Below are 22,835 nucleotides of genomic sequence, written 5' to 3' on the forward strand. Positions count from 1 at the left end.
TGGTTTATCTTAAACAGGTCCCCCCCCCTCTACCCCACGTAACTCCAATTTATAATCAAACTTTCCCTCCTGTTTTGTCTCTCTGACGTAAAACTGGGAAACTCGCTTACTTCATAGATAAACAAACAAGGCTACCATTTTCCGAAGAAGTTCAATTTCTAAGAAAATGAGGAAATAATTGATTTGATTGAGCGAAACGTAAGCCAATAATACACATTGTTCGAATAGGGGAAGCATAACTCGTATGTTTTCCTAAAGCTGCTGCATTCTTAGAATTGTCCCTCCGCCATGCAGACAAAACTGGACAATTGTGGTCTTTTTTTTTTTCGGTTTGCTGTAAAAAAAAAAAAAAAAAACAAGAAAGAAAATTCCCCTAGCAGTCGAAGGATAAACTGATGAACAAGAGGTTTTACTTATTCACTTTGTCTTGTATTCCTCTAGACACCGCATTGTGTCCCGGCCAAAGCTGAGCGTTGACCTGAGCTCAAGGATAGTGGCGTCGGCATCATAGGCCATCTCCAAAGAGTGAGATGTTGGGGAAGGAAGCGGACCAGAGAGCCGCCCTTCACACAAAGGTATGTTCTTTCGCTGATATATTTTAATGATTTTTACCTGTCACTGTGTTCTACTTACTCTTGTTGGTGACTTCTTTCCAAAAACTTAGGATTGCACACAAGGGGATGGCGAATTTGAAAAATCTAGTAAAGAAAAAACAACAACAGCATAAGCTGGAAAAGACGACCTACCGCGTTGGTCCTCTTCCTCTTTCCTTTTTCTGGGCGGCTCATTATCGATATTTAACCGCCTAAGCTCTAAAAGCATGATGTGAAAAGGAAACTGATTCCCCAACGTCTTTGTCCTTACATTTTTTTTTTATTCTTTTGCTTTCATTTTAATTTTGGGGACAGGCCATTTTCGTTGCCATTAATCTTGAAGAATAGTAGAAATAAAAAATTACAGAATTAGTGCTGGATAGTCCGAGTCCATAGAAATGTTTAAAAAAAAAATAATAATAAATCAACAAAATTTTCAGCGCTTCAAATTAAATCCATTATGATATTCTGCGTTGCATTGTCGACATTCTTCGGGAAACATTGTCAGTCAGATATTATTTCGGAAATAGGTTTTCTTTTATCCCATCTCTGAAATTCCAACTGACCTGTCGCTATGAAGCTGTATGGGTCTAGTCCATTTGTTCCCTGTAACTTAGATTACGTTTAGATGTCGTGCTATCTATAAGCTTTCACTCCCCTTCTTACAAGTGCTTCTAAAAATGAATTATATCATTCGAACTTGCAATACTTTTAGTTTAAGGTTGCAACTGATAACTATGAAAATGTTTAGCAGCAAAAGTGTTTAACATCTTGCAAACTAATCAACTTGAGACACGTTCTGCTTCACGCTAACAACGAACGTTCAAAATTTACGCATTGTCTAATTTTATAAGCAAATATTCCTTCAAAAATCCAACAAAAAGAAAAGGGAAACTATTCAAAAATTACAGAAGAACGTATCATTTTTCGCACTCCGAAAAATAGTAACGTGATGGGATTGTATACGTTACAAGCTGTCGCCTGAATCTTTCCAGGCTCGCACGCAGGGCCATGTAGCCTGCTCATCATGGCTCTACTGTAAATGCATTTGGAAGTGTTAATGCAGTTCATGCAGTCGGTTAACAACAGAGGATTTAAGGTCTTGTCATCGCCTCTACTGCGCCAAGTCGTAAATAAACTAGCGTTACTGGATGCGACAAGAACAAACGACAGCCACAGGCCACAGGTGGCCACGTACGTAGCGATGAGTAGTGCCAGTTGAAGTACTTGCTGGAAACCAACGACACGTCTACCAAACTGAGGTTTCTCCTTCTTTCTGCGAGCAAGATGTTGCTTACTTGTCATCGACTGGTTTCAAATGGTATAGCAAACATCGTGCTGGGTTTTGCTGAACATTTGCCGAATCTATCGTGGAGAAAACCACGTTCTGGTCAGGGACAGTTGGCCCGTGCCATAGACCCCAATGTCCTTGTTTTTTTTTGTTTTTTTCTAAATTTCCCACGAAAAAAAAAATCGATGCATCTGCCCGGGCTTAACGTGACCATATCTTACTGTATGGACGGCAATGCGTTTTGGTCAATTGCCACCTGGACTATTTTACTGCAAAAAAAAAAAAAACAGCAAACGAAGTGAAACCCATTCTTAGTTCTGGTGTATTCGAGTACCTTAAACTGAACACAAAAAAAAAAACGTTTTCAGTAAGCCAGCTGTGACCTAAAATATCTCAGTCTCCTGTCTAACTTGTTTGATTTTAAATATAAATAAATGTTTAAAAAAATAGATGTCTGCCCAGATAACACTTTCTGATCAGCTGGAACCAATGTCGATGTCCTCTTGAAGAATTCCCGTCATGCAAAAAAATGATCGAACATGAGCATTCTGTTTAAAGTACTCATGTTAGCATATTGGATGCCATGTTCCGTTCAATAGAACAATTCCACAATGGCTGATGCGATAAACTATTGGAGAAAATAACCCCTGTGATGAAAGCAAACCTTTCAACAAACCTATTTCATAAATTAGCAAGACGGTAAGGAAACAAGACATTCAATGGGAGGAACTAGTGAACTTCCGTTTTCCAACTAAAAAGAAAGGGACATATACTCCCTTTTCCGGTTTTTATAAAAGTGCAGGTGTGACTATCTGCATCGAAGTTGGCCGTAGTGGCCGTGCACAAACACTGAATTGGAAGGGTGAAAATCTATACCCTTCGTCAACTCCTCCCTCTAAGGTTCCTCCCTTGCTCCCCTCTCCCTCAATCTTTCCCTGTTACTGACTTTCCATTGAGAAAGCAAGTAAATCAGGGTAAGCTGAATGGAAGCCTCCGTACACATTTCATTCATTGGCGGTATCTGCTAGCCGTTCAATACACGAACAAAAAAGCATGCTGATAGATAAGCATCCATGATTCTCCATTTGTTATTGTAAATCATTGCCGTGTTGTGACACCCATCCGCATCATTCGTCATCGATTGCCCATCAATTTTATCACGTTTATTGATGTCGATGACAACTAGGCATTTATCCAGCCATAATAGCTTCACTCTTCCTTTACAAAACACCTGGGCTTGTACCGGTACACATTTAATCTGATTTTTGTGCAGGGAATGGATACCCTTTCCAAACATATTTTTTGCTCGATGATCCGGTAATCGATTCTATTCCACGTTGCAACGTTGTTGTTATCTAGCGAGATAGCCTGCTCTTTTGTCATGCCGGAAGTGGCTCACCGACCGTTGGTTGTCTTGGTAGCAATGTCCCGAAATCCAACCGTTGGCACAAACACGTTTCGCCAATGAATTCCTTATCTACGCTTTCTTGGGAAATTTTTCGGGAAGTTGAAAACAATTTCGAAATGTTGCGAATATAGAATTCTTTTTCTAGTACTTGGACCTTGGACAGTTAAATGATAACCACAATGGACACAGTTGTGAAATGGGAGTTGTTTGGACCTTTAAAGAAAGCATCTTATATTGCTCAGTTGCCATTAATGCAGTCCTCGCCACACATATTGCTTTCTCAGTTCGGAGTTTCGGTGTGCTGTTATTTTGCTTCCTTTGAGGCACACGTGTCTTTATTTTCATCTGTTTACCCTAAGCCACGCCTCATCCCTTAAAAAAGAAAAAAAAAAAAGAAAAGAAAACTTCATCGCAAATAAGATGATCGCATTAAAAAAAGTCAAACTCCTGTCATATTTTACAAACCAATGTGTTTGGAGGAAGTACGTGGAAGAATGGAGGCATACAAAAAGAGGGAGACTGATCAACCGAGGGACGCGAGGAGCTCTGTCTACTGAGTAACTTGAGATTTCCGGAAGGGAAGCTATATACCGACGATATTTTTTTTTGTTTGCTATGCTTTCGGCATCCTCAGACAGTTGTAAGGAAAAAAAAAACGAGAAATCCTAGGGGGAGAAAAAAAAATACTTCAGAACATTTAGCCGTTATGGGATTACATTTTATTTAGCTAATCAATCGCCAAATAAAAAAAGGATAAATGGGTTATTATAAAGTAGAATAACAAAGACTGAGTGTAAGTGATAAGCAATAAGGGAACGGCATTACGGAGCTAGGAATATTTTTAAGTTTTCATTGTGAATGATGTGAAGAAAAAAGCTTTTCTTTTCTTTGCCTCGGATGGAGTGGCTATACTTTCCAAAAATTTTTCTTGATTCAGATAATCTCTCCCTAGCTCGAGATCCTATGTAAAGTTGGCTGTTCAAAACAGATAGCATGCACTTAAGAAATATGTCTACGAAGGAATTGCCTATAGCATGTTGACCATTTCTTCGATACAGGCCTACACGTTCCAGCGGAAGTTGAACAATGGTATTGGCACAAAAGGCACGTGTTCACATCCAAATTTCTACTGACATTACTGCTTTTTCCCTCTTGTTGATTTTCTCTCTACAGTACTCCGTTTGTTTAGTAACGATAAGGAGATGGTCATTTGATATTGCACTGGGTTAGGGATCATAGTTGTTCATGATTCAATTATGATTAGAAGCAGGAGAGATGTTTTTATGGCAACCGATAGAAGGAAAAGAATGTGTAGACCAAACATGCCACTCCGATCAATTTTTAATTTTGAGCGGCGATCTGATAAATTTCTGGGTTTTTTTTATTCACCGAATATTTGTGCTCCACCACGCTAGTTTTTAAAGCGCTAGCATAAAACATCAAAGTTATTCGTTACCTTTAATCAACAACTGACCTGACGATAAACAAATAAATGCCAATTCAGAATAAAAGGCATTAATGTGATTCCGAGAAAATTACTATTTTTTCATTAAGTCAATCGTTTTTTAAATACACCTAATATTTCTGCTGCATCGCGCTAAAAACTAACGCGCCAGCACGCACTAGTACTTTACTCCCACTTTTTCATTTTTGGTTAAATTTGACTTAAAATACATGAAATCAATTGAAAATTGAATGATAATCATGGAAATCAAGTTTATTTTTCAATCGGCTTTATGGCTTTGGAGTTAAACGTCAAAAACGAAAAAATAAGAATTGTCGGGCTTATTTAGTCGGGCTTAAAAATTTTTTCTGCAAAAACTGACACTCATCGGAATTGGTTGAGTATCAAAGGATATACTCAAAATTGAATGCTGATTTCGAGAGAATTACTATTTTTTTCAAAAAATCAATCGTTTTTGAAATACATCTAATATTTTTGCTGCATCGAGCTAAAATCGCTAAAAAGCGCCAGTACGCGACGGCGCTATTTTCCGACTTTTTCATTTTTGACCAAACTTGGTTTAAAATACATGAAATCGATTCAGAATGGAATGCCAATTTCGAATATAAAATTTATTTTTCAATTGGATTTATAGTTTTTGAAATAAACGAAGAAAACGACCGTGGGAAAATTGCATCAAAAACCTGCAAAAATTGACACTCGTTGGAATTGGTTGAAAATTTCACATTGTACTCAAAATTGAATGCTGATGACGGGAAAATTGTTATTTTTTTCATTTAGTAAACCATTTTTTTAATACACCGAATACTTGTGCTGTATCGCGCTAAATGCTAGCGCGCCAGTACGTGATAGCGCCTTGTACTTTTTTCATTTTTACCCAAATTTTTTACGGTTAATTCAAAAAGTAGAAGCCTAATATAAAAATATACCCCATTTTCGTGATCAGCGATCAATTTGTAATCGGAATGATGTATTTTTAATGAAATCTAGGATTTGAAGAAAATTGAAAAAGTGAGAAGGCTACAGCCTTCTTACTTTTTCAATTTTGGCAAAATTTTTGATTTCGCTTTAAATACTTGGTTTCGATGCAGAATTGAACGGGCATCACGAATATATGGATTGTTTTCTCGTGGGACTCATGGTTTTTGAATAAAACGTAAGAAACGATGAAGTTGGGTTTAAAAAATAAGCCCGACAAAATAAATAAGCCCGACTTTATATTTAAATGAGATTATTTCACAAACGGCTTACTCGACAAAAAAACAAATGGCTTTTTTTGAATCAGCGTTAAAATTGGGTTATGCTGTGTGATTTTCATTGCATTCCAGGAGATTTCCATTTTTTCGGATTTTAAAATTTAATTTAATTTTGACAAAATTTTATATTTCGCTTTAAATACATGGTTTCGATGCAGAATCGAACGGGCATCACGAATATGAGAGTTGTTTTCTCGTGGGACGCATACTTTTTGAATAAAACGTAAAAAACGGTGTAAAAAAGTATGGCTAAAACAATAAGCCCGACTTTATCTTTCGGGCTTAAAAATCTTTCCTATTAAAAAACAATATCATTAATTCGAGATAACTATATATGATTCTGATTCAAAAATAACAAAGGAAAAGGAAAATGGAATTTATTTTTAGGTAGAATCTATAGTTTTGGAGTAATCTAAAATATAAAATTAGTATGTGTGCGAATCGAAACTATTACTAGCGTGACATATCAAATTATTCAAAAACCATAAACTTCACGAATCATAAACATACCATAAACTTTCGAATCAATTTCATGTATTTTAAGTTAAATTTGACAAAAAATGAAAAAGTAGAAGGAAAGCACTGGTACGTACTGGCGCGCTAGTTTTTAGCGCGATGCAGCACAAATATTCGGCGTATTAAAAAACCGTTGACTTTATGAAAAAAATAATAATTTTCCCGGAATCAGCATTCAATTTTGAATATATCCTGTGATTTTCACCCAATTCTAGTGAATGTCAATTTTTGCAGGTTTTTGAGGCAATTTTCCCACGGTCATTTTCTTCGTTTATTTCAAAAACTATGAAGCCAATTGAAAAATAAATTAGATATTCGAAATTGGCATTCAATTCTGGATCGATTTCATGTATTTTAAACCAAGTTTGGCCAAAAATGAAAATGTCGAAAAATAGCGGTGTCGCGTACTGGCGCGCTCATATTTTAATGCGCTAGCGTATTACTTCGGTAACTCCCGTACAAAAAACAAAGTAAAAAAATATGTATGTATACAGTATATGTATAGACATGACAACCCCCTATATAGCTCAGCGCGTCACAAAGAAAAATTTGACAAGAAATTTCTAGAAGGACTAACTATTCCGTGGCCAATTTGTGTATTAAATCTAATTTGTCACTAAAAATATCGCATAGGAAAATGGGATGATAAATATTTCCAGGCTGTGGTGGTCGTGGTGGTAACAGCTGATTTTGCATTTAGCAAAATGACACCAGTCAAGATTTTCGTTTTTCGGGCTTACGCAAGTTTAGGGCTTGTAAATTCGGTGAAATCCAATGTTGACGACAAATTATATTGTTGCCAAGGATTCTTTTCTTTCTCCTTCATGTCTTCTTTTTCCAAACGCGCTTTGGTTCGCTTTATTTGTCTTAGTCGTTCAAGCCAGTTTGAAGCGTATGGGTAGTTAGACTTGGACTGTAGGATAAGCGCAGCAAGCTGAATCAGTTGATATTAAAGATACATTTTCATTAACGAAGTGCAATATTACTTAGCAAAATTATTATAAATAAATTATTTACATTGCTGTGAAAAGCCATCTGTCGGCTGAGCAAAGCAACATTTCGATCAGAAACCAACTTGGGCTCAACCGGGCCACCCATCAGTTCGTGTAAATCCTCTCGGCACTTCAATGTCACTCGATGCGTGGCATGATCAAGTGGTTCGACAACCACGCAAGCATGGTTGAACTGTCCCTGGTTCCAGATTTTATTAGAAATGTTACGGAGAAACGGTCAACAAGGCAGCGCGTAAGATAGTAATTGTGTTGTCGCAAGTACTCACTCGAATGGTGTTCATTTGGTGATCTTCGCCGCTATCATTATAAACAATTGTAACATAATTGTTACCAATATGCCGTTTTTTATTAGTACACGCAGGGTCGTTGGGTTTGGTAGGCATAAGTGTAGCAACGTGGAAAATGACTTGCAGGACGTCATCTTTCCAGAGGTAGGCGAATTTCCCATCTTCGCCGCTTACTTCGAGGCCACCAATATATGTACCGCGAGTGTCAATTTCGTTGAGGCTGATCAACTGACCAAGTTTATGTAGGAACTCCATGTACCGTACACTGCCATGTTCGTTGGCGAGAATTTCAGCTTCTTTGCCTGCTTGTCCTTTGCCAATGTACAAAACTCCAATTTTGTGCGTCTCATAGGGAGGGATGCGATCTAAGTTTTTTATAGCGGTGAGGATGTTATTAGGTACGAGAACAGGAGGTGAGACGGCGTCAGACCCCTCTTTATTAACAGAGTGTGTCGTAACCGCAGAGGTCATCGGCGAATAATACAACTGAAGGAAAATAAAACTGCAAAGCAGGAAGCCAAAGATGTTGGTTGAAAAAATACTTTGAGTAGGTTGATGATAATTGAGCTCACCTGGGATTTGATCCTGACGATGCATTCGCATCCTTCAATGAGGGATCAGCATTGCTTATGCTTCTTTTTACGTTGGGGTCTAGGTTACTGCGTCTCTGCATATTCAAAGCAGGCATAGTGTAAACTCGATCTCGCGGATGCGGCTGAAGATCGCTGGCATCATCTGCTTTGGCTCCTTCTACTTCTTTACTCTCTTCAGGAATCGCCTCACAACTCTTGCGCGATGACGAAGGAAGCTCTTTCAAGGACGTTTGTCTAGTCATAACAGGTCGTTCACGACTTTCGTCATCTATAGGTGGCCCATCTTTAACTTCAGTTTCTGACTCGCATCGGTCTTAACAAAATGTTTTTGAAATAGGATTAAGTTTTGAATACGTTTCTTTGAAAAAGTAACGAATAACTATCTCACCCTCTCGACTAGGGGCGCTCCTTAAGGAAGCAGACGCTGAAACTGAACGATCCAATTTCGGATGGCCGCTTGCTTCTTTATGAGCACCAAGTTTTGGTATTAACACAGTCGCTAAATTAGGTAGGGGTTCTTCTGACGCGTCACTCAATAAGAAAACGTCGTTCACATTCTGGGGAGGATTAAGCAGGCGTGTCACCCAACTTGTATCACCGGTTGGGCGACGAATGTGGATTTTTGCCCAACCAGAACAGTAACAAACGCAAGGGATTTGAATAACGGCCGTTTTGGTATCAGGTTCTAAAAATTAATGTGTTTTTAAACAAACGATTCCTATTTCAGAAACGACGTAATGTGTACCTTGCAGATCGCGGTTCCCATCATCCATGTCAATTGTTAGCCTACGATCGTCAATTGAACTCTTGTGACGTGATCTTAGTTTAGCCTGAATATCTTCTGAAGTGCGATTTTCAATACCATGCCAAGGTATCTCACCGGAGGACAAAGCCGCAGGCGACATAGCTGAACGATGGCGACGTCGGTATCCACTAAGTTCCGAAACAGCTGGCGAAAGGGGCTCATCATTTTCACTCACTAGTTTTAATTACATAAATTTTTCGCTATTAATGAAACTTTAAAATAGATTTACCTGGAACTGAAGTTTCCTCTGGCCCCAACTTGCACACCAAGGAACACCGATCACACAGTCCACGATGGTTGGCTACACGTAGGCAAGGGCTCGTGGTTATTGTGACCAATTTATGGCCTATCAACCACGTTTGACTGGGGCCATCCTGTAAAATATACGAAAACGTCAGCTGATCGTAAAAGAATGATTTTCGACACCACCTATTACCTTTAAAAGTTTTGCGACAGTGTCCGATTGTTGGGCATAAGGGGCACTATTTCCATACGTGTAACGAGACATGAGATCAGCGCACGTTTCCATCAATTCACGATGAAACATGATACGAGTTTCGTCTTGGGTGACTTTGGAAGTGTCTCCTGCCCCCGTGGAGCGTAGGTTGTTGCTACCACCACGTCGTGCATCGTGGCTGGAAAAGCTGCCACTTCTTACCCTGCTAGATGAATCTTCGGTAATACTTTGACCACTTGCTGATTGATTTTGAACCATTTGGCTCATGCCTTCCTCACAAGGGATGAGGACATTATTTTTAAATCCTTTAACAATGTAGCAAACAAAGTTCTTCCTCAAAGGAAGCTTACAAGACAGAAACCATAAAGAGACCACATGGTGCGCCAAGGATACAACGTAATGGTTAAACTGTAAAAATAACAAACATATTAAATTTGGCAGATGCACAAAATAACTAAAGCACAAAAATGTTAAAAAAATTACTTTGAAGGGATTGATGAAAGGCAGCGTTATGGCAAAAATGCTCAGGTACTGTTCTTCCACAAAGGATGAATATACTTCAGGAAGGCGGTTGAGCGTCGAAAGAAATTCGAGGATATTCGGTGCAATCGAAACGGTTGCCGAAATCTTGGACAAGCTAAGCAGAACTCCCGGGAGTAGCTTATACATTGTTTCTTTCATTTCCAGGGCAGATATTGTAAGGGCAACCACACAAGTTTTAGCCGTATCTGTAAATAGTTTTAAGCAGAGCACTTTAGTATAATAATAGATACTATTTTTACCGTATGTCAAAGAGATACTGTTACGCAATCTGCATTAAACTTTTGTAGTTATGGGTGTGTGCGAATGTAAAACCTTTATATTTCAGTCCGATTTCAAGGCATTTCACAAGTTTTTGTTGGGTGTCCGGCTTAAGGTAAGCATGGTAAGACGCCAAAGATGTCAGAACGCGAAAGACATAAAGCTGGAACTCGGAACGCGAAAACTTGGGTGGCGCATTTCTCAACGTTTCCGGATTGTTAAGATTGACATCGCTGATCAACGAGCATAGTGCCTTTCCCACATAGTCAATGTCTGTGTTATGCCGAGAAAGAACTAATGCCTTGTTATTGAGAACCTAACAGAGAAAAAGACAAATAAGCTGGTTAAAGTGTCTATGTTTAAACTAAAACCAAATAAAGCAAACACACACACAAAAAAAAGGCGGGGGATAGATGTTGGATTTTGATACTCACACGTGGAATTTTTTCAAGAACTAATTTCAAAACCCTCCAATCTCTTTCCTGAGTGAGACACCGAATCACTGCAACGCAAGCTTCTCCGAGCGACATCTGGGTGACTTGGGCAAATGACGTTGAGCTAGGGTCGTCTGTAGCACTGCGTACTTCCTTGCGGCTAGTACCACCGACACGTTCTCCATGTTTGTGATCTATCAAAATGTACGGGCTGTATCGTGGTAGCAGGGCATATCCCAGCCGATAGTCACCTAACAAAATGCACTACGTTAGTTATGCAACTGGTAGCTCTCAGACATATTATCATTACCATCTCCTGTGATATTAAGAATAAAATCGAATACAGCGAGCTTTGTAGAGAGCGCGAATTCAAAGTAGATGGGTTTTTCGTAGTGCAAATTCGCGTGGCGCACCAGTGTCTTATAAATTTGTACAGCGTGCAGCGACGGTAATTGGTACATTTTAACAAGGAAGAGTTCGATCAGTCCGTTTGTACATTTAACCACATCGCCAAGTTCTTCCTCGCTCGGAATGTTGACTATGTCACCGTGATCCATATTAAATGGCCGTTCCATTATTCTTTCAAGGACGTCCAATAAGCCGGTGCAATGCTTAGAATTACAGTGGCGACAAAGAGAGATAATTAAATCCACCGCTTTCTCCCGGACCGACACTTCATGCTCCATGTGGAGATTCTGGAACAGGGGAAGCAACACTAGTTCTAGGAGCTCTTCGTCGTGTAGTCTTCTTTGCGTGACGACAATGGATTCAATCATGGCCAATATTCTAAATCGCGGTTGAATCCGCTTTTCTTCTACATAGAATCTACAACAAAGACAAATATTTTAGTGGTTTCATTAAATGCACTTTTTAGTTTTCTTTTTAATTACTTAGTTCTAGTATACCTTTGTATGAATTTGTTCAGATTAGAAATCCAATTTGGCTGGCTGGGTTTAATTTTTTCCACCTGATAATTCATCAAGAGGACTACCGACGATTCACTTAGGTAAGGTAAACCCCTTTCCACCGTAGCGAAAAACAGTTCCATTGACCCCGTATAAACACCTTTTTCAACTAGATCTTGCACATCGCAGAGTATTTCCAAAAACATCTGTCGGACTTTTGGATACTCATCACCAAACTGAAGAAAATGCTCCAAGATCTCCAAAATCCAATCCCAGGCAAGCCCTACTAAATTTGGGCCATCTAGTCGAACTAGTTTTTGCAATGTAAGACCAGTCTCAAAAACGACGAGAGGATTTTTGTTGTGTTTTAGCGCTTCGCTCAATGCCGGTAATACAACAGCAGAGGGGCAATTAGGACAGTTGGCTGGTCGATCCGACCAGAGCACCATACCCATGAAAAAGATTCCTCCTCTTAGAACAGATGGGTCTTCTGATGTCTGCAAGCTGTGAATTAGGGTATATAAGGTGCTTGTTCCAAGGTGTGTCCCAATTAGATTTCGCATGATTTTCCAAGAAAGACTGCTGTAACTGGAAACGTTGACCAAACGGCACAAGGTTGAGGTAAAAACCACGATCGATTCATTAGGAAGGTTGCTATAGCAGATGATCGCATCGAAGACCGATATAATCAATAAAATTTCTTCGGGATCGGGGCTAGAAATTGCCAATCCACATAAGGTACTAACAACACCACCAATCATGTTTCCATCCACATAGGCAGAATTGAACTTGATGACATTCAAAAGAAAAGGTAAAAATTGTTTCAACAATTGTAGCTGAGACACTTGTGGAAGGAATTGCAACAAAAAGCTTCCAATAGATTCTTCCAAGTACAGCAAATCTTTCCCATTGTCAGTCATTGCTTTGAGCAGTTCAATAAGTATGAAGTCATCTTCGTTGAACTGAGATTCTTTCACTATATCAAAGATGTAGACTCGGAGCATTCCAAGGCGTTCATACTGGCCAGTAATAAGGTTCTTGAGGAACATAAGAGCTGTTTGTCTTTCTTCAGTTGAGCTGATGACAAATAAATCATTGATCAGCAGCCACAAAGTCTCAGCACCATCATCTTCAATTCTTTTGGTTGCAACTTCTTCACCTATTTCTTGTAGAATCTTCAGTCTCTGTGCCACAGGTATCTCACAAGTAAGTGACCTCTGCACATCTCTACTCAAAATAAATTTTTCTACTTTGAGGCGAGGAAATGACCCACAGGTTTGGCTTTGTGATGATGCAGGGGATTTAGAAGAAAACTTGAAGAATTGCTTCAGTTTTTCCGGGAAAGTCTTATCTTTGTTGTTACTCATTTTATGTGACTTCTTCGTCGGCGGAAAACCGTCCCACTTCAATTAAAGATGATTGATGGAGCCTCTTGGATCCGTTTGACATGGGAGGCAGTCAATGTTCATATAATATACGGTCAATTGTTATTTTAAGACGAGGTCAATGTCAAAAACTCTGGTGCAACGTAAGGGTATGTAAACACCGAATGGGCGAAAAAGGGTGAATCCAGTCGTTCTTTACAATGGGAAACAAGGAACATCACTTAACGATTTGAGCAGAAGAGAACGTTTTAGTTCGTCTGCACCGTACTTCACTACAAGTATACCACATACTGGAATGTGACAACCCCAGCATGATCTCGTTAGGGATTGGCTCCGAGCCAATCGGGGTAAGCTCGTATTTTCGCCCCGCCCCGGTTGATGAAATGGCCCCCATTTATGCCCCGAATGGCTTTTTTCAGGGCAGAAACCACGGCTAGAGGCAATAGGGATCCCTAGATAATGTTCATGGCTATTTAGCAAATTTAGCGATTATCCTCACGCCAATCGGGTAGCTTTTTCAGTGATCTGTTGGATCATGTGGGTTTTCGGTGCGGGTCTGGCAGATGACCGATCAACCATTTTTCAACCCATGGGTAAACATATCTAAACCGGGTCATGACCAAAAAAGGATCCTGATCTAAGAACCAGTTACACCGCTTCCTATCCCTTTTACCCCGACTTCTGCCCCGACTTCTCTCCAAAAATGTGACCACTGTTCTAATTTCATTCAATATATAGTTCTATGGTTCTGCTTTTGTAAAACTCATTAAAAGAATAATGCACAAACCCAAACTTTCCTTTTGTTATTAGCTTTTTTTATTGAACCGATTTCAATCTGGCATCTGGCAACGTAGCAAAGAAGTATCAAGGAAGAAAAGGAGATGGATAACTCCATACTAAGAAAACGTGAGCAGTTTGTTGCCAATTTTCAGCTGATATTAACGCCATCCTACGACTGGGAGGAACATTTCTGTACATTCCCCATTCCTTTCTGTAATCTCAGAAGCGTAATTTGGACGCGAAGCCATTTATAAATTTTTTCATTATGCTTCTATCAGTGGTAAATTAGTTAATGGTTGAGGGGATAGTAGTCGTACCAAGCCATAGCCATAGCCATAGTAGTCACCAATAACCTGAGTAAATAAAATCAAAAACATACAATACGATCTATGTACTGCTTTTTCCCGACGCTAGACAGCGCCGATGCTCTTTAAATTTTTCTCTCTATGGTCTTGCCCATCTCCCTTTCATCTCTGGGAAGTACTGGATACTGAATTGCGTGCCAATTTTTGAAAATGGAGGATACTCCAACAAATCGAAGGAAAAGGAGTGTTAAAGAAAAATCGACATTGCCTCTCGTTTCTCGAGCTGGGATAAATCAGCTAACTTTCAGAATATTGGTAATTGAATAGTTTTCCAAAGTTTTGTTGTTAAAGATTAATAAAACACTACTCGATCGTAGCTTACTGGCCCAGAAAACGTCATACCAGCTCTTGCCAGACAAATGAAAAAATGCATCATTGAAACACATAACATTAAAGATGTTATGATTCATTACTCAGTTTCACTTAACAAAGAGATTGCTCTGAATTTACGCGATACAGGTTTGCATGGCATTGTTTTTTGTGCAGATGCTTCAAAATCAACAACCATACCAAGTATCCAGGAAACACTTAAATATTTGGATTTTGACTTAATATCGACTTCATTATTTATTCTCAACCTTGTTCAACCATCTCTATCTGTGTTTTCTTCTGTGGCTGATTGGATTGAAAAGCTTTCAATTGCATATAACACTCCTGTCATAAATATTGTTTATGAAGTAAGTAGAGGAAAAAAAAAAAAAAAAAAACCTATTCTAATTAACTTTTGACCATATTCAATCTTGCAGCATGAAGAAAGTGTGAACTTTGGAATTGACCGTGTTTGTACAGCAGCCTTGCGTAGAGCCAGATTCATATATGGCTATGAACATCCAAATTTAAATGAAGTAAATTTTCTTCAGCTTTGTGATTCTTCTAACTGATTTTGTGTGTACCATAATAAGTTTTACTTAAACATTGTTGGCTTCTAACACAACAAAGAACAAAGCTCACAAATAAAGTATTTTTCGAGAAGCTGATATCTGCACATTACCTTGAATTTTTTGCATTCCTAATTGGTTACTACCCAAATCAAGTACTTTAATTTTCCACCACATAAGTACTGGTTTTGTAGCCAAGGTTTATTAGCACACGGATGCCCGACTATTCTTTCTAAAACAAAAAACAAAACAAAACAGAAGATCCGTACGTGAACCAAAGGGGGATTTTTTCGTAGGTTTGTGTATTAGTTTCTCTTTGGGATTAAATGGATTACATAGGACTATAGGATTATTAGGAAATCGTAAGCATTCACATTCCAAAGGAATGTATGTAATACAGTGTGCAGCTTTGTTGATTTTCACGCGTGCATAAAAGTTTAGAATAAGGCCATAACTGCCAAATGACTAAAAGAATTTAACTGGATGGAGGCTGAGCCAAACGTCCAGAAAATAGGATCATTTTAGTTGTATTGTCGCGGATGAAGTAATAAAAAGGGTGATCAGCGACGAACGGTGCAGGTGGTTCCACGGGTAGCATCATCATACGTGTCATCATAACGGCACCTATATTAAAGTTTAAAAAGCTTTCTAAAATTAAGGCAGAAATTCACTATTCACATTTGATACGCTTATTCCACTAACTAACGGCTACCGTGCTGAATCCTAAAACCAAAACAAGGCTCCCTGAAGTGGATTTTGGAGAGGAAAACTTATTTTTACAGCTCATCGTTATGACGGTCAGGTGTCATTTCGGGATCGAAACGAATAAAACGTGGTGCAACAAGGCGTCCAAGGAAGATCCACGTGCCGGTACCGTTGTCTCGTAAGAACCACATGAATGGGTGGTTGGCAATAAAGGGTTCCGCTAACTGATCTTCCATAACATGCAATGACCGCTTCATTCTAGTAGTACTACCTGTTTCGCCGATCCAAACCAACGTGAAAAGCAATAGTAAGCATAACGAAAATTTGCCAAGCATATCACAATAAAACAAGCAACAACCAAAGCATATTGACATTTGCAAAACCATTCGATAAACAGTCTGTACTGTCTGTGTGCAGTAAGGGAAGAAAATGCACGTTATGGTTACGACGACTACTATTTGGATACGAAAAATTCACGCTCTTCTCCAGCTGAGATTTTACACCGCCCAAAATCTTATTGGTTTTAAAAAATAGAACTATCACGAATATAGTAGCTAGCCATCAAAATAGTACGACGCTTTTCTCTTCATTTAAAACAAAAAAGAAACTAACTGACCTGTAGCCGCTGCAGCTTCACTTCCTTCTTCGTTGACATCAATGAATGACTTGTGGAATATATTGGAGACGTAAAGGTCTTTCTCTCCGGATATACCCGAAAAATCAGCAGATTTCTCGTCAAAGATATCTGATATCCCCATGCTGATTAGAATATCCTTTAGTTTAACGTCCGCTTCTAGTTTGAATTTTGGTAGAGAAACATGAAGTTTAGCACTACGCATTTCCACATTGGAATCATCCAAAGAAGTTTCATGCAATTTGGCTTCCAATTCCGGCAACCCGTCGACTTTGTTCGGGAGAACGATAAACATGCTCAATTTGCGGCCCTGAATTTTTACAGAGTAAAGCTTTAAAAAATTTTAATATAATATTTTTTTAAGGTTTGAACAACCACATAAGGTAGCTCCAACATACGAGCATCCAGACTCTCAATGTATCCACTTCGAAAATCGGCATCAATATGCATCATATTAACATCAATCTTTTTATCTTTGGATCCGATATAAAAAGGCTCCATTAAAGTCAGAGTTGAATCGAATTTCCGCATCCAATTTCCTTTGAAGTATATGGCATTGACCAGCACAAGTTTGGTCAAATAATTGACGGATCCTTTTTACGATAGTTTCGAGAAATGTCAGTATAAACACATAATAGACAAGGTTGGTTCAAAGGCAAGAAAAAACCTTCAGGGAGAAGATCCTTAATTTTGTGTTGTGTAAATTCTTCCACCCACTGGTTGATTTTCACACGAGACGCATCGACAGCAAAATCAACGCTCTGCCCTTCCGCTCCATAATTTTCTTTTAAATTTCGCTGGAAATCGTCAAGTAGCTGATACTTATCGGCCACGTACAACTGATTAGCAGCTTCGAGAGTGAAATTTCCGTCGCCCTTTGTCCAGAGCGATTTTAATGTTATCCATGAATGAAGAATATACTTTTTATTTATATTATTGTTTTTAGGTTTTCACCCCTTACCTTCATGCTTTGAATGAGGCTGCCTATTATTCTATCACTATTTTCATTTTCCTTTTCAAAATTTGTAAGTCCCATTGACTTTTTTAATTGCAAAGCTGTATTGTCTCTGGCACCTACTCCTACCATACTCAAAACAGCAGCAACACTAAAAGGAGAAATAAAAACATTGTCTGTTGGGGCATATTGCTTTCCTACAGCCTGTTAAGCGAAATAATAGATAATAGGAAATAAAAATGAATATGGAATTTATCAATACAAACAACTTTTAATTTTACCTGAAATAATGTAACTGAAAATTTTTGAAGTGCAGCTGCAGCTTTAGCTTGATCAGCAATAGTTGGTGGATTTGTGGAGATTGACGCCATTGTGGGAATATGGTATAGACAGATCACTAGAAAAGCAGTAGTTGCCACACAAGATAAAGTACCTGCAACAGAAGAAATTATACCTCACCACAAATCATGCAATTTTATTTTATTATTATTGGGTAATTTGTAAACAGAGTAATATAATACAGACATCTACAGTATGAAAGCGTTTAAAAAAGAATACTTTATAGTTTCAATGGAGGCAATGCACTGACAGTCTGATATGACTGCACCTTTAAGTGAAACACACAAAAAACTCACGTATCAGTGACTGAAAAGGTGAGTCACTTGAAACGGAACCGGAACTACCATCAAGTGGCTGATAGTGACGGTGCGCAGGCTGCGTCATGTCAAAACAACGCCAAGGCTGCCGTGCTACAAAATATTCTTAAGGAGTTCGCGTACTCTTGCCAGATGGAACATGGAAAACGTAATAATATAGCAAGTAGCAACTATTAAAGATAACCTATGACTAAGTCCAAATATGCTTCCAACAGCTGATAGCGAATTAGCGGAATGGCGATTAACTTTCGAACTTCCAAGTTTCCATAATAAATCACTCAAACGTTTGTTTCGGATACTGTTTAGCTTTACCTTCATTTGATTTGAAGTTTGAAATTCTGTGTGTTCAGCACAACTGCTGCAAATAAGCTTTCGAATCAAAACAAAAATGTGTGATGTTGATCAAGTAGCAAAGGCTTTAGAAAAATGGGCCGTGGAGGAAATGGGATTTCGTAATATTCAAAAGAAAAATGGGATTGACACAAACAAATCTACGGATTTAAGCGGGTAAACTATTCTTGTTCTTTGTAGTTTGACGTGTACATTGTTGTTTTATACGTCAACCGTCAGCTAGTTGTTCATATAATTCTTCACCTAAAATTGTTTTTCCAATCACCTCATCCTTTTCAAGGATATGCCTTGGACCCATGGCTGACATTTGGATGTATGTTATAAAACATGTGAAAAGTGAAACAACTGTTCAGACTATTAAAGGAAACCTGAGTCTTCATTCAAGAGCCCAAATCGAGGTTGCAATTTTGTGAATGATTGTGTTCATCTTTAACTTAAACTAGATTTTTCTTTGACATTTGTGTAGGATCCCCAAAAGGTTAACCTTGTCACCCAAAAGGAAAAGCTAAAACAGGAAATTGCTGATCTGAGAAAAACGAATGCTGTCCTTTATGATAGTTTAACAGAAGCAAAAACATCAATGCAAAAACAAGAAACTGAGTTAAGGAAGAAAAAGCTTGCATTTAGAGATTTGAAAAGATCATCGGTCCTGCTAAATTTAGTGAAAGACAATATTGAAGATAATATAAAATCACTGAATAAGAATGGCAAAGAAATAGAAAAACAATTTCTGTCTCTTGCACCTCAGCTTGAGAATGAGACAGATCTTGAGCGATATAAAATTGATGTTGAAAATATGTGCAAACTAATGCAGAATTCATTGAATGAACTGTTGAATGAAGAACCAAATATTGAGAAAGTCAATGCTACCAAAATGTCTGTTGGAAATCATTTAGCAACCCTGCTGGAAACCCTTCCTCATCCTCTCTTCATGAAATTGATTCAAGAACAGCAGGCAGCAGCTGTTTTAGCCATAAATCACAAGGATTTCCGTTTACCTCAGCAAAGTAATACGGCGCCCGATTTTATTCCAGATAATGTGCAACCCTTACAGAAACTGCTGTACGAAATTTCTTGGTATCATACTGAAACTGCAGCACGTGCGGAAGCTGCAAAAAAACAAGCCATACCATTAAAACAGGAATTGGAAAAAATGAAAGCAAAAATATTGCAATCTTTGCATATGCGTTTTGATGCCGAAGATCCAAAACTGGCCGATGAACAATTTAAAGCGATTGAAATGGAAATCCAGCTTGCGAGCCGTAAAGGTGCAATAGAGTCCCTGAGAACAAATTTAGAGGAGCTGGAAAACTTCTGCACCCGTTACGAGGCTCGACAGGCTGATATTGAACAAAAGATTCGTACTATTGAAAGCAACAGCCGACTTTCAGACCACCTCACTGCTTTAATTTGCACATTGGCTAGGAAGCGCGCCAATAGTCCAGATCTTCTGCAGCAATTAGTTAACCAATCGCAGCGGATGGTGAACGAAGATTTCTCCACCGTTCATAATACATTAGGTAATTTTATGGAGTCATCCAAGTGCAACTTCGTCGAAAAGGAAATGGAGTTGTACCGTCAGCTGCAACCTTCTCAGCTATTTAATGTCCGCATGGACACGTAATGCCACACGTTTTCATTTTTCGTTGAAAGACACATTCATTTTCCTCTCTTATTTAGGAAGCTTGTGCCTGTAAACCGCCTGTCATTACATCGACTTTTACTGACAGGCGACTCGGATGTGTCAGGAAATCATCTTGAAAAGGCTCTGAAGTGCCTAGGTATTGCTTCCACCCTACCTGTTTTTCGAGTCTTAGAGAGGGTCGGGGAAAAACAGTTAGAAATGCGAAAAATGCAGCAAGCTCTAAAGTGGCATGAAACCAGGAATTCGGAGATGATAGAAAAACATGGACTAGTCTGGCTCGAAAATGGAGCTCTTCATTATAAAGGTTTACATTTTTTCCCTCCATTGTTAGAAATTACTAACGTTCGTGCCAGCTTATATATATATATATATATATATTTTACCATAAGAGCTAGCAAAGATGTTAGATGATAGTTGGAATGCACAAAAGACAGCTATATCACCTTCCTTGGAATTACGCCGTAAGAGGATGGAAGAAGCTCTGAAATACATCGCAGATGTCGACGTCGCACTGCATGAATGGTAATAGTTTTTCACTTCTCCATATATATATTATTTTTTCGCAATTTTTTCCTATCTGCTGTCCAGTACAAATGATCTCTTTTGTTTATCAAATTGAAATTGCCCTCACGTGCCCCCATTATGTTTTAGAAATGCCGTAAACCGTAACCTTGCCATACGATTCACGGTGCTAATGGCCTCATTACTTTTCGTTTGATCAAAAGCCTTCTGTCCTTTTTTTTTGTTATAATTGAATCACTAACAGGTGTTGGTATACTTTAGGTGCAACGAACCAGCTAAGTTTATTGACACAGGCCGCACTGTCAATGGGAAAACGCTTGACCAGTGGAATGTCGAATGGAAAAAATCCCTTACTTTGTGCCGCAAAAAAGCCCCGTAGATAATAACATTAAAAGGAATGGTTAATACATGTATTTTCACTTGTTCAAACAGTGCTGTTCGCAATTCTGTCTGACTGATAACTGTACGGTGACTAGCCAACCCACGTGACGATCCGGTATAAGTTAGTCACTCGTATCCACTGCAACTTTACATTGAATTTGTACCTGAGCCCAGTATCCATGCACTATACAATATACATGAAATAAGCGAGAAGATATGCAAAATGAAAGAAAGGCCAAAAATCGTTTTAAAGGGTAGATACAAAACGTACGCATTATTGGAGCAATTTTGGGTATCGACTAGTTTAGCTGCCTTGAAACAAGAATCCAATCCTATTTACGTTAAAACAAGTTTTGAAAATAGACTGATTTGTAGACACCATCCATTTACTAGGCGTGTTGGGGCAATAGATTTTTGGATGAGTATAGAGCGGACGAAAGTCGCATTTGAAAATCTTTGTACAGTAATTTTCCGCCGAGGGGTACGCGCTGCACGAACATCTCTACGTTCATTAAGCACAATGCTTTGCCGTTCATGTGAAACCGGTCACTGCTTATTGGAGGAAGACTATGCTGGTTTTGCATCGTTGATCTAAAAATAGGTAAACAAAATTATTCGTTAGTTCAACAATACTCTACTAGAAGAAACTTTAGATAGAAGACTTACAGCCACACTATTACTTCTTCTCTGGACCAAGACCGTGGATCTGTAAATCGATACAAAGTGGAGCCAAGAATCATGTTCTGTAATATTCTTAATTGCAAATACATTTAGTCGTAAAAAAAAACAAATCGTAAATGGTTATTTTGCTTTAACACAATGAATGTCTATCATGATGTTAGTCGATTATTTACCTTGCGGCAATGCGTAGAACTGGTTTGATAACTCTTTGTTGAGGTAGTCCGAATTTAGTTTAACTTCGCTGGGCCAAACGGTAGTGTGCATTTCAAACATTGGAGTGTACATCGCTGGAGAATTGGCAAGGGCTTCCCTGAGCTAGGATTCACGGCAAGACCAAATATTCCTTGTAATTACTTTGCTTAGTAATTGAGCAAGCGCGTTGACAAATGTTGTGTATATCCAAACAAGGAAGCCAACAAAGATGTTTTTGACAAGAGAGCAAAAAGCTTACTGAAGCTCCACGGAGAACTTTCAGCTCATTATATGCTCCTTCGGTGCAAGTTACGCCCCTAGCACAGACTTAGTTCTCATTCCTCCCCCACCACAAACCTGGCCTTCATTTTTTTTGTGGTGGTCCTCCCTTCCTTTTTCAATGAATGAGCGGAAAGTCCACACATCTGTCACTCCCGCTTCCGTAGGGTTCTATGGGAAGGAGAGAGCTCCAAAATAAAAGAAAAAAAAAGGAGAACAACTTGGGCACACGTTTCAAGGGCTTCATTTATTGGCTGTTGGTTGCGTACAAAAGAAAAATACTAGTTGACTTGCAGGCATCGTGGCAGATGTCGGAGAAGCTAAAGAAAAAGTATGGGATTAAGATAAATAATATTTGTTTAAAGCCAAGTTTTGTACGATATCAGAGTTTTTACATAGGCTTGAGGTAGAATGCCCTGTTGTCTGCACTAAACATATCACTTTCAATTGTTTAAAAGGAATTACTACTTTCAGCCTGGTATGAAAATAGGAAAAGGGAAATGTTTAGACGGGGATGTTGTTGAATAACAACCCCAAGAGATTTTAAACATTTAGTTTACATATGAACAGTTAAATTTCTTTATAAACAGAGTGCAGCTCGA

The 22,835-nt window shown here is 38.7% G+C and overlaps 5 protein-coding genes across 7 annotated transcripts; 2 read left to right on the plus strand and 3 right to left on the minus strand.

The window, feature by feature from the left end:
• Positions 1-7,108: 7,108 nt before the first annotated feature.
• On the minus strand, positions 7,109-13,459 carry LOC130700413 (tuberin-like). The gene is made up of 13 exons (XM_057522459.2): positions 11,825-13,459; positions 11,230-11,744; positions 10,920-11,170; positions 10,540-10,801; positions 10,168-10,412; positions 9,664-10,092; positions 9,457-9,601; positions 9,168-9,401; positions 8,811-9,107; positions 8,402-8,735; positions 7,809-8,331; positions 7,547-7,720; positions 7,109-7,463 (listed from the first exon to the last, which is right to left on the minus strand). Exons 1-13 carry the CDS (start codon positions 13,189-13,191, stop codon positions 7,266-7,268), a joined length of 4,974 nt encoding a protein of 1,657 aa, XP_057378442.1. The 5' UTR covers positions 13,192-13,459; the 3' UTR covers positions 7,109-7,265.
• Positions 13,460-14,450: 991 nt separating this feature from the next.
• LOC130700610 (uncharacterized) lies at positions 14,451-15,261 on the plus strand. The gene is made up of 3 exons (XM_057522601.2): positions 14,451-14,609; positions 14,672-15,031; positions 15,101-15,261. The coding sequence occupies exons 1-3, from the start codon at positions 14,505-14,507 to the stop codon at positions 15,233-15,235; spliced, it is 600 nt and encodes a 199-aa protein (XP_057378584.1). The 5' UTR covers positions 14,451-14,504; the 3' UTR covers positions 15,236-15,261.
• A 286-nt stretch (positions 15,262-15,547) lies between these two features.
• On the minus strand, positions 15,548-18,425 carry LOC130700487 (leukocyte elastase inhibitor-like). Of its 3 annotated transcripts, XM_059497118.1 has the most exons (8): positions 18,367-18,425; positions 18,162-18,275; positions 17,808-17,959; positions 17,533-17,730; positions 17,239-17,446; positions 16,947-17,164; positions 16,554-16,881; positions 15,987-16,208 (listed from the first exon to the last, which is right to left on the minus strand). In XM_059497118.1, the coding sequence occupies exons 2-8, from the start codon at positions 18,247-18,249 to the stop codon at positions 16,009-16,011; spliced, it is 1,392 nt and encodes a 463-aa protein (XP_059353101.1). In that variant the 5' UTR covers positions 18,250-18,275; positions 18,367-18,425; the 3' UTR covers positions 15,987-16,008. The 3 variants fall into 3 exon arrangements, with proteins under 3 accessions (XP_057378529.1, XP_059353101.1, XP_059353102.1); XM_057522546.2 differs by lacking the exons at positions 15,987-16,208; positions 18,367-18,425 and adding an exon at positions 15,548-15,856 and having other exon boundaries at positions 18,162-18,319; XM_059497119.1 differs by lacking the exon at positions 18,367-18,425 and having other exon boundaries at positions 18,085-18,272.
• Positions 18,426-18,505: 80 nt separating this feature from the next.
• On the plus strand, positions 18,506-21,131 carry LOC130700468 (HAUS augmin-like complex subunit 5). The gene is made up of 6 exons (XM_057522522.2): positions 18,506-18,689; positions 18,814-18,931; positions 19,000-20,153; positions 20,214-20,482; positions 20,568-20,700; positions 20,962-21,131. Exons 1-6 carry the CDS (start codon positions 18,571-18,573, stop codon positions 21,077-21,079), a joined length of 1,911 nt encoding a protein of 636 aa, XP_057378505.1. The 5' UTR covers positions 18,506-18,570; the 3' UTR covers positions 21,080-21,131.
• On the minus strand, positions 21,097-22,215 carry LOC130700626 (transcription factor ETV6-like). The gene is made up of 3 exons (XM_057522603.1): positions 21,936-22,215; positions 21,748-21,787; positions 21,097-21,672 (listed from the first exon to the last, which is right to left on the minus strand). Exons 1-3 carry the CDS (start codon positions 22,045-22,047, stop codon positions 21,471-21,473), a joined length of 354 nt encoding a protein of 117 aa, XP_057378586.1. The 5' UTR covers positions 22,048-22,215; the 3' UTR covers positions 21,097-21,470.
• Positions 22,216-22,835: the final 620 nt, after the last annotated feature.

The sequence above is a fragment of the Daphnia carinata genome, chromosome 10 (genome assembly GCF_022539665.2).
Source record: "Daphnia carinata strain CSIRO-1 chromosome 10, CSIRO_AGI_Dcar_HiC_V3, whole genome shotgun sequence".
In the NCBI taxonomy this organism is placed as follows: Eukaryota; Metazoa; Arthropoda; class Branchiopoda; order Diplostraca; family Daphniidae; genus Daphnia; species Daphnia carinata.

Coding starts and splice junctions, on each gene's coding strand:
- LOC130700413 (XM_057522459.2), bottom strand. CDS start 13,191: ATGAGTAACAACAAAGATAAGACTTTCCCGGAAAAACTGAAGCAATTC. Junction 9,108..9,167: donor TGGGAACCGCGATCTGCAAG/GTACACATTACG, acceptor ATTAATTTTTAG/AACCTGATACCAAAACGGCC. Junction 8,332..8,401: donor TCGTCAGGATCAAATCCCAG/GTGAGCTCAATT, acceptor CCTGCTTTGCAG/TTTTATTTTCCTTCAGTTGT.
- LOC130700610 (XM_057522601.2), top strand. CDS start 14,505: ATGGAGGATACTCCAACAAATCGAAGGAAAAGGAGTGTTAAAGAAAAA. Junction 14,610..14,671: donor AGCTAACTTTCAGAATATTG/GTAATTGAATAG, acceptor ACTCGATCGTAG/CTTACTGGCCCAGAAAACGT. Junction 15,032..15,100: donor TCATAAATATTGTTTATGAA/GTAAGTAGAGGA, acceptor TCAATCTTGCAG/CATGAAGAAAGTGTGAACTT.
- LOC130700487 (XM_059497118.1), bottom strand. CDS start 18,249: ATGACGCAGCCTGCGCACCGTCACTATCAGCCACTTGATGGTAGTTCC. Junction 17,960..18,161: donor ACCTTTTCAGTCACTGATAC/GTGAGTTTTTTG, acceptor CTTCTGTTGCAG/GTACTTTATCTTGTGTGGCA. Junction 16,882..16,946: donor TGTTGGAGCTACCTTATGTG/GTTGTTCAAACC, acceptor GTAAAAATTCAG/GGCCGCAAATTGAGCATGTT.
- LOC130700468 (XM_057522522.2), top strand. CDS start 18,571: ATGTGTGATGTTGATCAAGTAGCAAAGGCTTTAGAAAAATGGGCCGTG. Junction 18,932..18,999: donor ATTCAAGAGCCCAAATCGAG/GTTGCAATTTTG, acceptor ACATTTGTGTAG/GATCCCCAAAAGGTTAACCT. Junction 20,701..20,961: donor GACGTCGCACTGCATGAATG/GTAATAGTTTTT, acceptor GGTATACTTTAG/GTGCAACGAACCAGCTAAGT.
- LOC130700626 (XM_057522603.1), bottom strand. CDS start 22,047: ATGTACACTCCAATGTTTGAAATGCACACTACCGTTTGGCCCAGCGAA. Junction 21,788..21,935: donor GTTCTACGCATTGCCGCAAG/GTAAATAATCGA, acceptor ATCGATTTACAG/ATCCACGGTCTTGGTCCAGA. Junction 21,673..21,747: donor GAAGAAGTAATAGTGTGGCT/GTAAGTCTTCTA, acceptor ACCTATTTTTAG/ATCAACGATGCAAAACCAGC.